The 13,290-nt window shown below is 43.7% G+C and overlaps 1 protein-coding gene across 1 annotated transcript in view; it reads left to right on the forward strand.

The window, feature by feature from the left end:
* Window positions 1-13,290, forward strand: part of LOC139718910 (vacuolar protein sorting-associated protein 54-like) — a 33,352-nt gene that overhangs the window by 8,287 nt on the left and 11,775 nt on the right. The window contains exons 6-14 of the mRNA XM_071630359.1: window positions 3,732-3,874; window positions 4,416-4,515; window positions 5,804-5,946; window positions 6,251-6,374; window positions 8,430-8,537; window positions 9,961-10,019; window positions 10,698-10,794; window positions 11,677-11,906; window positions 12,608-12,740. Of these exons, the coding sequence (XP_071486460.1) occupies window positions 3,732-3,874; window positions 4,416-4,515; window positions 5,804-5,946; window positions 6,251-6,374; window positions 8,430-8,537; window positions 9,961-10,019; window positions 10,698-10,794; window positions 11,677-11,906; window positions 12,608-12,740 (1,137 nt within the window). The remainder of the gene's footprint in view (window positions 1-3,731; window positions 3,875-4,415; window positions 4,516-5,803; window positions 5,947-6,250; window positions 6,375-8,429; window positions 8,538-9,960; window positions 10,020-10,697; window positions 10,795-11,676; window positions 11,907-12,607; window positions 12,741-13,290) is intronic.

Below are 13,290 nucleotides of genomic sequence, written 5' to 3' on the forward strand. Positions count from 1 at the left end.
CAGAAGCCAATGCCATCCTTAGACCAGTCCGTGGCAAGACAGGTGGGTTTGCTTGGGTCAAAAATACGCACACCTTCTTCAATCTCACTGGCAATAGCAGCCTTGGACTCGTCAAATGCTCTCTGGAGGGCTGCAGTCCACACGAAGGGTGTTTTGGGCTTCAACAACTCACGGAATGGTAGCATCTTCTCAGCCATACTGAAGGCGTAGGACACTTGATTGACGAGACCAAACCAGGAGCGCACGTCCGTGATGTCAGTAGGGGTAGGGAAGTCAAGGATTGCCTGTAAGTACTTCTGGCATGGGCGAACACTGTCTGGAGTAATCTCGAATCCAGCGAATTCCACGACATCTGCACCAAACGTTAACTTCTTGGGATTGAGGGTGATCCCATTGCGGCCGCAGATATTCAGCCATTCGACAGCCTGGAAAAAACTGTCCCGCAGCGTGTCAGCCCACAGGAGGACGTCGTCGACACATTTCGTCCTGTTTTGGATGCTGGAGACAATCTCATCATACCGCCTGGTGTATCCATCTCCAGAGGCAATATACCCTTGAGGGGCTGTCTTGTAGCGGTACCTGCCCCACGGAGTAATGAAGGTGGTGAGGTGTCGGTCCTCGGGACATAAGGGGACGCTGTGATAACCGTTCCAAGCATCAAGTACGGTCTTTTTCTTGCCATGAGGAACGGATCGTGCCTGGATGAAGGGCGATGGTGTGTGATGTGTTTCATGGGTAGCGTGTGCGTTGAGAGCCTGGAGGTCAACTGTTCGACGTGGTTTACCATCCTTCTTAGCACACACCACCATCCTGTGGCACCAGGTAACGGGCTCTCCAATGGGGACGGGTTCCAGTACACCCAATTGTACGTTGTGATCTAAGCCAGCCTTGACGGCATCCCGCCAATGGAGCGGGACTGGCACAGGCGTGTGATGGGCGACTGGCTCCGCATCTGGGTCCACCATCAATTTCATAGGGGGGCTATCCATGAGCGGCAGGGGTTGATGCTCGCACGTGTTGAATGTGCTGGACTGGTAATAGTCAAGGAGATATTGTTGGAGCTTCACTCGGTTTGCCTCAGTTGCAGGGAATGGCAGTTCTGTAGGAGGCGGAGGGGGCAGTTGGCGTTGAGGGCAGGTACAGGCGATCCGTTCGGGGGCCTCCTTGAGGGTGGCGGCCGTGTCCAATTGGGGTGCACCTGGTGCCATGCCAAGAGTGGGGAAGCTGTCAGGGATGATCCCCAAATCGATGCAGGCCTCTTTGCTGAGGAAGAGCTTATTAGAGCTGTCTGTGATGTAAGTCAGTTGCCGAGACTCGACGACGTGGCCAAGGGGATTCCTGCCCAATAGGCATAGAGGAACAGCACCAAGGATCGTAATGCCACCATTAGTTGCAGTGTGCATCGCCATGGTAACTAGGATGAGATCTTGCTGGCGTAGCCCGAGGCGGTGGAGGACCTTCAGACCGGCGAGGCAGCTCTGGCACCCAGTGTCCGCCATGGCTGGGATGGCACTGGTTTGCGAGGGGGATGAGAGGTTAAATCCGAGAGCTTGGTAGTCCCCTGGGACAGCCTGCACGGTCACGTTGAGGTAAGGTTGAGGTTTCGATCTCTTCCTGTGCCATGCTTTGGAAATGTCGTCATATACATGGTGGTCAATGGGGAGGCCGGGTGGGTGTCCAACATCGCGAATGGTGCACAGGGCGTCAAAGATGGCCCCTTCCTACTCACCCAATGAGGGCGACTGCGGGACCTTTGGCTTGCCTTTGCTGCGGCAGACATCCTCAACATGATGAAACTTGTCGCAGTGTCCGCATTTATGTCCGTACGCTGGGCACTGCGACTTTCGGACTCGAGTGGGAGCGCTCCGTCCGTGCCCCTTCTTTCCGCAGTAGGCGCATAATTCTTGCCGTTCCTTGGGATGTGCCTGCTTTGCTTTCCTGTAGGAACTGCTGGCTGCTTCCACCGTGTGCGAGTCAAGGAGTGAGGAGGCAGAGCGTTTACCGGCCTCTTTCGCCTCAATGAACTGGAAGACTTCTTCTAGGCCCATATCTTGTTTTTTGTCGCCTAGGAGATCGAGTTGGATTTCAGAGTCGGCGATTCCCCTGGTTAACACATCCCGCATAATTGTGTCAGTGTAATTAACATCTGCACCACAGGAGGGGCAGGTTATGATGAATTTGCAAATGTCTGCCTGACCTCGTAGGCGAGCTCCGAAGCTGCGAACTGTCTCGTCTCTATCTTGACGCATGTTGTGGAGCGTTACACTGGCAACCATGGTGTTCTCCTCACGAACCGCAAGCTTCTTGATGGCTGCCAGCACCTCGTCCTCAGTTTTGTTGGTGAGGCTGCCACCAGCGGCTCTTGTGAGGTCCTTCCGGAGGGGTTCATCGCAACATTCAAGGAGCTGTACGACCCTGTCTTTCCCTGTGATCTTTGTGGCATCCACATAGTCGGACCACCTTGACGTGAAGTAGTTCCATTCCTCACGGGTACCAGCAGCAGCAACCGTTGGCCTCTTAACCTTCTCTACCTTGGCAACTTGTCCAGAGGTGTGAATGGCAGTGTGGGCGGTGAGGAGGGCAGCTACGATGGCGGCGTCAAGGTCTGGTGTGGTGTAGTCACAGTTGGGTATGGGGCAGCGAACCGCAGGCATGTTGGCGAGTTGATCGAATTAAGTTCACAATACCGTGTTCATAAATAAGAACTCTGTCTCTTTGTTTCAAAGCTGCGTACCTTCAGGTGCTATAGCCAACAATGAACACGGTATCTGCAGGTTGAAAGAGAAGGGCAGATGCCCTGATTAATAATATAATCCTCTAATTTCCTGTAGGTGTACTTGTCTATATGGTATTGTAATATAACCGGATTTCTCCAGTTACTGTGTGGAATCTTTTTTGGGTAAGTTCGCGGACACCTCACTCAGACTCACAACGATCACATCACATCGCATTATCACGCCGAGACAGCATCAATAATTCACTGAGATGACAATCGAACTGCATGCGAAGAAAAAACTTTATTACTGTACTCGCCAATCCGGCTACCCGTCAGGGCCCGTCGCCTGACACGATGCACAACCGTCATTGTACTCGCCGCACGAATGGCCGATACAAACAGCGTATACAAGACTTTAGTGTATGATACACTACAAAACTCTGGGGAGACACCGCGGACACGTCCGCCCCCGTTGAGCGTCAGCTCACCACTCCTCGCTCCTACTACCCGAGCGAGAGTATACCCATGTGCGACCCGTGACCCCCCACCGAAACTCTTACGGCCATGGGGTCACCGCACACCCCCTACGTCCTACCAGACGTACCAGAGACACCGACTCCAGTGCTCTAACCTCATTTCATTACAGTATTGTGTCAAAACATTCTAATATCTTTCATAAGCATGTTATTTTCTCATCATTATAAAAGCTACCAATTGGATAACATTTTTGTAAATGGTCCCTTTTCCATTATTCTGTTGTAATTCCCATGTACAAACTGTACTACAAGATGCCAGGAAGTAGTGCAAGAGGCACCTTGTATTCAAGTTGCCCATCTGTTCGTGTAATGACTTCTCATTACATTTCATGTCTTGGGAATAATTGCATGGAATATTGTTTGAATTGAATAATGTTTGTATGAACGTTTGAAGAGAAATTTGTTGTAACTTTCTTATTAGTTAAAAGCCTAGTTCTTTACCAGCCATTTGCTTGATTCTGTCTGCCTCTTGTCCACAGCTGAGTCATTACCTGGACATGGTGGAAGTGCAGATTGCCCGCCAGATCTCGATGCGATCCAATGCGTTCTTCAGCGCCATGGCTTCCCATGATAAGCTGCAGGAGGACCTTGTTGCAACAGCCAAGGCTGTCTGTGATTTAAGGTAAGCACATACTATGAAGCACAGACAGACGGACAGACTGACAGACAAATGCTAAGCTATGCATTTCTGCTGCCGTAGTCTTAGTAAATGCCTGGGAGAATTTACCAGGCTGAGATGTGTTTTTCTTCATTTCTCTGTCATTTTGGTGGATGTCTGGCATGATTATTAGAATATATGTGTAACACTGTTGACAGCTACATTTCACACTAAATGGCAAAAGCAGTTAAAGACAATATCAATTGCTGTTAAATTGTCAGTGTCAAAGGCAGTCATATAAGAGAAGTTTTGACTGCACATATGCCAGTAGCTCTCTTGGGACCCTACCACCTGAAATCGCCATTGACTTTTTACTAACGAGTTGCCAAAACTATTGAAAGAGTTAATCTAGCACTGGCATTTAATAAGTAATATTAGTTTTGTTTTGTTTTGTTTGTTTGTTTCTTTGTTGTTGTTTTTTGTGTAGTGCAATGATGTTTACAGAAAATGATTTGATTTGATTGGTGCCTAATGCTCAGGCCTCTGTTTGTTTACCATTTTGCAGAGATAAAATCAACAACATCGATAAAGTTTTGGCAAAGGGCTCCTTGCAAGTCATGCGGCTTAAGATTTCCAGGTTAAACTATGTCAAAGTTTACAACAAGGTAAGTGTGGAAGCAGCTTTACATTCATTGAATTTCAAAACGTATTCTTTCATGCTGTGTAATGTTTGCATATCTTCTTTTCGGTCTATAGATCTTGGTGTCGTACGCATACTCTCGTTTTCATTGCAATTGATTGACAAATTGCCCTACATCGACGTAAATAAGCGCTGAATTGATCAGTGTCAGAGTCATTATCATGGCTACTACTAAAACACTAAACAATTTAGTGCTTATTTACATCAATATAGGACAATTTGTCAATCACTTGCATTAAAAACATCTTGACGGAAGAATTTCATGAATTAGAATAATTATGCAGTACCCGCTGCATGCTATAAGGATTAGTACTGACACTTGTTTTCTGGCGGAAGCTCAATGGTCTAGTGGAGATGATGCTTGTTCGGAGTTCAGGAGGTTGTAGGTTCGAATCCTGCTCGAGTACGCTCATGATTTCTTCTTTAATCATGGCTACTGCTAAAACACTGATCAATTCAGTGCTTATTTACTTCGATGTAGGGCAATTTGTCAATCAGTTGCAATAAAAACATAGTCGACAGAAGAATTTCATCAATTTGAATACTCTTGTTTTGTTTTCTTTGTTTTACATGTGTTAGTAGCCTTGTGTTAAAGAGACTATAGTATCATCTCCAACCTGACCATAAGTGTTCCAGAAAACAAAGCTGGACTCATAGTCAACACTGACTCAATACAACAATGTTGTAGCTACATTACCTTTATCGGAATGACTGGAGGGGGTTATGATGTATTGCTCATTACAGCAAATTATGCCAGCAACGAATGGCCCATTTCAGGTGCAAATTTCCATGAAATGGCTCGGCACTGATTGTTAAAGGGTGAAAGTTAGCCCCCCTTGGTTGTACTGCAACTGTCAAACTTAGTGACATATTTTCAGATTTCAAATGTAGAGTTGTGCTTTGTTGTGAGGGAGTATGCACACATTGTACTGCACATGCTCATTGTTGCAAGATTCTAGCATCATCTACACCTTTACCATGGAGCTCTGCAGACAGCTTAAACCAACAGATCGTTCTCTCTCTTTGTCTTGCACATTTGTTTTGTTTTGTTTTGTTTGAAATATCCTCACATTGTTTGAAGAAAGGAGCCAGCTAGAAAGTGTCTCCATTTTCGATGGTGATGGTAGGTATATTTGTTATACTTTGATCATGATAAAGGACTTTAAACCTTGTATGTAAGTAGTGAGCTGCTACATGCTTCATGCTCTACTAGATGTTAATCCACCCCTCCCCCTTCCCACCTCTACCCCCAGCTGAAACTGATGGCCACAGTCCACCAGACCCAACCCACCATCCAGCTGCTCCTATCCAATTCAGAGTTTGTCGGGGCCCTGGATCTCATCTCCACCACACATGAGATTCTCACCCAGGAGCTTGCTGGCATCCAGAGCTTCAGGTCAGACCCACGTGTGTGTTCTTTAGTCTCCTGCATGTTTGTGTGCGTGTCTGAGTCTCTGTGTGTGTGTGTATGTGTGTGTGTGTGTGTGTGTGTGTGTGTGTGTGTGTATGTGTGTGTGTGTGTGAACAGAAGGAAGGGAGGAAAACAGAATGGAAGCAAAAAAAAAGTTAAATCGAGAAAGAACAAGAAAGAGAAGGAAAACGGATATAAAGCAGTTGAGAGGTTGATTGCTTTCTTTCTGGTCTTCTGCCGGTTCCCTTCACATGTTAGCTTCCGTCTTGCTTTTGGATTGATTATCCAGGCATCTGAGCTCACAACTGATTGAGATGGAGAAACTGATTGACAAGATGCTGTGCGAAGAGTTCACAAGGTACACCTGCAAGGATCTGAATCGACCGTTGGATGATCCCACGCCAACTGAGGAGGTGAGAGGAGCGAGAGATATAGAAAATACAGTTGTACACTGTATTAACCTGTTGAGGACGGGTCCCAAGTATACTCGGCAGGGGTCTATGGAAAATGCGTGTTGTAACAACATCAGTCCGTCCTCAGCAGTTTAAAGATATTATAGACCTTCATTGAAACTGAAATTATGCTCAGTTATGCAAGGAATAGGAGGAAGATAATTTCAGTGACAAGATATTTGTGCTTAACTCTGCATTCCCAAGCACTTAGCTCAACTTGCCATGATTTTTTCATCAGCATTCAGTAATATGTCCATATTTAACATACTGGTACAATGTAGTTGTACAGGTATCAACCCACTCAGGTGAAGCATTGTGTCACAGTCCAACTGGAAGGCCATTGTGACACAATAGGGATTAGGGGGATTAGGAAATCTTGTTCATTGACTGTTATAGTTTCCAGACGTAGGAAGATAATGTCAGCGACAATATATTTGTGCCTAACTCTGAGTTCCCAGGCACTTAGCTTAACTTGCCATGGTTTTTCATCAGCATTCAATAATATGTCCATATTTGACATACTGGTAGTTGCACAGGAACACTAGCTGTACCAACCCACTAGGGTGAAGCAGTGTGTCACAGTCAAACAGGAAGGCCATTGTGACACAATAGGGATTAGGGGGATTAGGAAATCTTGTTCGCTGACAGTAGTTCCAGACATAGGAAGATAATGTCACTGACAATATATTTGTGCTTAACTCTGAGTTCCCAGGCATTTAGCTTAACTTGCCGTGGTTTTTCATCAGCATTCAATAATATACGAATAATTTATGAGTTGTGAGTGCATCAGGGCACGAATATCGCACGAGGCGCGAGATAAGCCACTGGTCTATTCAACAAGGCGCGTAGCGCCGCGTTGAATAGACCAGTGGCGAATCTCGCGCCGAGTGCGATATTACGTGCCCCAATGCACGAACAAAATCATAAATTATTCGTTTTATACAACACCTTGTCCACAATCACAGTACTAAATTAGTGACCGCCAACTCATGAAGGCCCAAATATAAATGTAACAATTAGGCCGAGAATTGTAAACCACCCATGTGTACTGCTTTCAAACACTTGTCATGAATCGACCACACAGTCACAGGAATTACAAACTCTGCAGGGTCTATACCCATTCTACACTAACGTTAGATCGAGTTAGGCCTGACTGTTGGGCCGATCTGAGATGTCAGTAGATCTAGTAGTAGGTCTAGACTTTGTCTATTTCCGAAAATGATTTTGTATAAAAACACAGAAAAATAATCAAATTACGGTTTCTCAACTTGAAATGAAGTCTTGATTTTGGGATCACTGTGGTCCACGTAGCAGATCAGAGTCAAAAGTAAAAACACAGCAGTAGGTAAGGCCGCAATACATGCAACTAGCTAGGTAAGGTAGCTGCGCGTACACGTTAACATTGCAGTACTCCGCCGCGCCTGGTCTGTGAGACTTACCGGCAGCGCAGCGCAGCCGGCCAGCACGTAGTTTGCTGGCGCTTTGCTAGTGTGAGCCACAGAACTCTAGTGAGCGGCCGTGCAATAGTAGCCCCTTGCGAAGCCGTGCTATAGTACCTTCGAGCCGTGCAATAGGCCCATGCCAGGGGCCTATTGCATGGCTGTCACTCTCAATGAGTTTGATAGGTATTTTCTATTGAATGTCATGTGACATGTTCTTGGCCAATCACAATTCGACATCATTCTAAGGTGTTGTATAATATTGCCATATTTGACATACTGGTAGACTAGTTGTACAGGTACATGTACCAACCCACTCGGGTGAAGCAATGTGTCACAGTCACCCCTGGAAGGCCATTGTGATACAATAGGGATTAGGGGGATTAGGAAATCTTGTTCACTGGCTATTATTGTTTTCAGACATCTGTGCCAATTGGATGGCACTCCAGGGAGCCTGTGGGATTTGTGAACAAAGCACTCTGAGGGACTAACAGCCTCTTGTGTAGTGATCCATGTGCATTATTCTTCGTCCCCGAGAATACCATTCTGTGTTGTCTTTACCTCTTTGAATCCATAGGATAAGTTGTCCTCTGTCATCCTGGGCATGATGAGGCAGAGGAAGTTCAGTTTCATTGATGTCTATCGGGAAGAAACCACCAGTGCCATCAAGGCAGTCATCAAGCAGGTAGCTACAGAACCTTTTCTCTTGTTGGTGATTTAAAGGACAAGTCCATGTTCATATATGTGGATTGAGTGAATGCAGCAATATTAGTAGAACACATCATTGGGGTCTGGGGAAATCAGACAATCCATTCAAAAGTTTGAATTTGTAAAGTATCTGCATAGTCACTGCTGGATGAGAAGACTACTACAGATTGTGATGTCACATGTGTACAACGATATAAAGAAAATAAAAAGAAAATTCATCATATTTTCACTTTTCTCCCATGATAAAAGAATGCTTGACATGCCTCTTTCAGAAGGCATGGGAAATAATATCCTACACATACGTCAATGACAAGTTGAGGAAATGTGCACTTTTTCAAAAAATAGAATTTTGTGAAATTCTCTTTATATTTTCCTTACATCGTTCTACGCATGTGATCTCATACACTGTAGTAGTCTTCTCATCCAGCAGTGTCTGCGCAAATACTTCAAAAATTCATAACTTTTGAACGGATCGTCCAATTTTCCTTAAATTCTCACTGATGTGTTCTACTAATATTGCTGCATTCACTGAATTCACATGTATATGAAGGTGGACTTGTCCTTTAAAGGGATGGTATAGTTTTGGTGGGGATGGGGCATTCATATTTCAACTTTTTGCAAGATGATTAGAAACCGCTTTTGAAATATTAAAGAACATACAATTATAAGAGGAATTGAACATTTATTTGATGAAATTGGTTTTGAAATGGCTACGATATCTAGAAACAAGGAGGTCCTATCAAAAGGTGGGACCCACCTTTTATTAGGACCATTTTGTTTTACCTTGTTTTTGGATATCTCTGCCATTTCAAAACCAATTTTCATCAAATAACTTTTAATTCTTCTTAGAATTGTATGCTCTTTGATAAGTGGTTTCTAAATATCTTGCAAAAGATTGAAATCTAAATCCGCCTTCCTAACCAAAACTATACCATCCCTTTAACGAACTTACATTTGATAAGGATATGGGTATAACTTCATTCATTTCTTTTCTGTTGATCAACCCCAATTGCTGTATAGGCATGCTAATTTCCTTGAGTACTTTATTGCTGTGGTGGTATTAGGTGTAAGAATAAGCGTAGAAAGGCAGGATTTGAGGTGAAAATATTTCAGGACTTTTGAGTTTGAGTTTATCAACTCCAGAGCAAATCAATGTGTAGGTAGTTTTGTAAACATAGTGGTAAAGAGTCAATCACACAATCACATTATGTCAAATATTTATGTGAATTCCTACATCATTGCAAACAATTTCAACAAGGAGAATGAGACTAAAACCTTTATTCATTGGTATAATGAGCAATGGACGGGATGGCAATGTGAGTTTTTTCCTTGTAAAAAGAGAGATTTCCCATTTTATGTTATACTTTCCATCAATTTTGCATTTGATTGTGCTCCAACAGACTGTTGTGGAAGCTGTGTCTGAGGCAGAGACAGTTGACAGTGATGTAACACCATCAAGGTACAAGTTTGATTGTTCACATGCTTATTCTCTTTACTAGCTTACAAGTTATTGAGGCCTGTCTGTATTCGTTCGTACATAGGCAGTCTTCCAGTTCAATCACAATGCATATTTTCTCTGTGTAGTTGTGAGATGTACATTTCATTTAACCAATGTCCAAATTCTGATATTGTTTCCTTTGCTGGAATTGGCTTGTTTGTAAAATAATGATGACGACCAAGTGAGGCCCCTTTTGAAATATCTCTGCAAGTAAGGTTTCATTGGCTTGAGTTTTCAACTCCATGATGCAGTGGAAGGCAGTAATATTGCTGACATCAAGACAGTGGTCCTAGAGGTAAACGCTGATGCATCTACTGAAGAAGAAAGCGGATGATGGCGTACAAACTCAGATATAACCCATGCATACATACAAACACAAAAATAAAAAAGATGACAAACTTTAGGGCATTAAGGCTACAATGCAAACATGCCATAACTGCTTTTCATGTGTATTTATGATTGTTATTCTTTATAGATTTTCAATTCAGATAGGCTGATAGGACTTCACTTGGTAGTGTCAGTGCTGTTTGAATTTGCTGAAAGATTATTTGGAAGAAGGACTTAGACCACTAGTTAGTTTACCTACCCATTTATCAAGTGTTTAACTTCATAGCCTCTCATCTTACGTTTCATTCATAGTTTATCGGAACAGATGAGACTGCTGAACTTCAGCCAGTGGCTAGAACTCTTCAACAGAGTCTTTATCAACCTGATGATACTACTCAACAGGATAGAGGTTAGTCTTCCCTTGACTCCTGACCACCTCATGCATGTTTGCAGTAAAAATTACCTGTTGAAGTATGTCGGGAAATGACATGATTGTTCACCCAAAGTACAGTGGCTTTCATGACCATTCACCTGTAACCATGATCATTTCACTGAAATAAATGTTTACTTATTGTTACATTTATTTCCTACCAAATCATATAACTCTGGAAATTTGAAGATGAAGTTACAGCTGAAAAAATGCCCAATTTAGACAAAGTTCTCTGACCTTTGACTTTTTACATTGAAGGATCTGCACAAAATCTGATTAGGGCATCTTCACCTCAAGTAGCATACTTGGACCCTGTACCAGGAAAATTAGTGGGGCAGCTTTCCTTGAATCGCAGTAATGAGATATGGGAGGGATGAGCAATCCTCTCCCCCCCCCCCCTCTCAAAAAAAAGAAAAGAAAGAAAGATAGATAAATTCCTGTGACTCTGCAACCCTATGAGGCAGAGGCATTGAATAGTGTTTGATGATGATGTAGATATAATGATGATAGGCTTAGTGTCTTGAGATAAGTAAGCAGCCTCTTCGTTATACTGCCTTCAAAGTTAGCCTTTCCATCATACTTGTCCTCATTATCTTCATTATCATTGATCTATTTAAGGTGATAATGATACTACATTGAAGAATGTATTGATACGTACAAGCTTTAGACAAACAAGACTATTGAAATGCATTGTGGGGAACAGAGAACGTACACAGTTGTAGTTGTGCTCATTGGAATTTCAAATGGTAAGAATGCATTCAGAAAGTATACAGTTTTAAGTTTAACACAAGTCTGAGACCTATGTAAAAGGAGTATTCCTTAGACAGTTTCCAAACTAATGCTGTCCCTGTGGTATTTCAGTACACATATGGGATCATGAAGAGACTGGTCAATACAGCAGCTGGTCGTCCAGACACGGAGGAGAAAGGACAAGGGGTGGTTAGCAGAGCAGGGCCCAAAGAGCAGGCTGTGAACGGAGCCGAGGGTCACCAGATGAATGGACTGAGCCCCGCCCCCTCACAGCTAGACGAGCAGTACAGTGACGATGGGCGGCTGGACGAGGTGGAGGAATGCATCGAGGCGGCCGACATGTGAGGACAAATTTTAGGTTTTTCAATCCCTTGTAAGGGGACATTCCTACTGTGAGAAGATGATCAGAATGATCCACTATTGAGAAACTCTCTTTTGCTGTGCTCACTATGTGCAGTTGTTCCAAATGGAAAACTGTGATTAGACAATTGTTTGAAGGGAATGCTAACTCTCTGGTCCCAGCCACTCTTTCATTACCAAGCTTAACTTTGTGTCCTTCCATCCACATTTTCCGATCTTCATGCACTCCTTTCAGACTCTGTCCATCTTTTGTTTACTTCCTACACACCTTCTCTCTGCCTCACTGGAATATTCTTTCACTTAGGCCATCATATCGTCTGTTGAGAATGAGAAGGGCGCTAAGTGGTCATGAACACTATGGGTTTAGTCGCAACTTAACGCCCTTATCATTCTCAGCCGACGATATGCCTTTTGTGTAAGTGTGAATGTCGCTTGATATCTTATTGTGTCAATGATAAAGTTAAACTTCTTAGATTCACTGAGATAAGCATCACTATAGTGAAATCAACCATTCTTGAAAACTGAAAACTGTATAGTACATTGTTATAGTATATGATCTCATGACTATTGGAGAATAACAGTCCATCTTGATGTTATATGTGCATTGGTTTTGTTTCTTCTTCCTCTCCCACCTCCCCCCCCCCCCCCCCATCTCCCCTCCCCCATCCGCCCTTATGTCCAGGCTGCCTCAAGGTGACTACCTCATTGCACCCAATGAGCATGCCAAGCTGATGACTGGTCTACAGGACATGTTGGGGCTAGTGTGTGACTACATGCATGACCGCTGTCTCAAACTCCTCATTGCCAGAGGAAAGGTGAGTCAATCTACCCCCCCCCCCCCCCCCCCCCCGGGACTATTTCACTCTTCTTCTTGGTCATCAAAGTATCCATGAATTTGAGTACATTTGTTTGATTAGGGCTGAAACTGCCAGTGATTGAAGATTTTACTAGACTTCAGGTGTAATCAGAATCAAATTTTTATATATATTCATCACAGATTACCTGGTAAAAAGCTAATCGAGTTGCTGATTTCCACTAAATGTCAGGGCTCAGAATTCTGGCTGCATACATCAGGTATCAGCGTGTCAGGCAAGACCCAGGCAAGTTCTCTAGATGCCAGAAGCAGCTGCCGTGAAAACGTGGACCCAGAAAATGATTTGTTGCATTTATTCCAAATTTGTAAATAATAACAATAATAATAATGATAATGTAGTAAATAATAATATAATAGGTAAAGTGTTCCAGAGGGTGGGTGCCATGGCGGAGAAGGAACTTGAGCTGTAGTACTGAGTACTGAAACGGGGGACTTGAAGAAGCTGTTGTTGAAGAAATTAGTAATATGTATGCATGTGGAGCTGTTGTGAA

Source organism: Diadema antillarum, unplaced genomic scaffold (genome assembly GCF_040938485.1).
Source record: "Diadema antillarum isolate AM-2024a unplaced genomic scaffold, OU_Dant_1.0 scf00000101, whole genome shotgun sequence".
Taxonomy (NCBI): Eukaryota; Metazoa; Echinodermata; class Echinoidea; order Diadematoida; family Diadematidae; genus Diadema; species Diadema antillarum.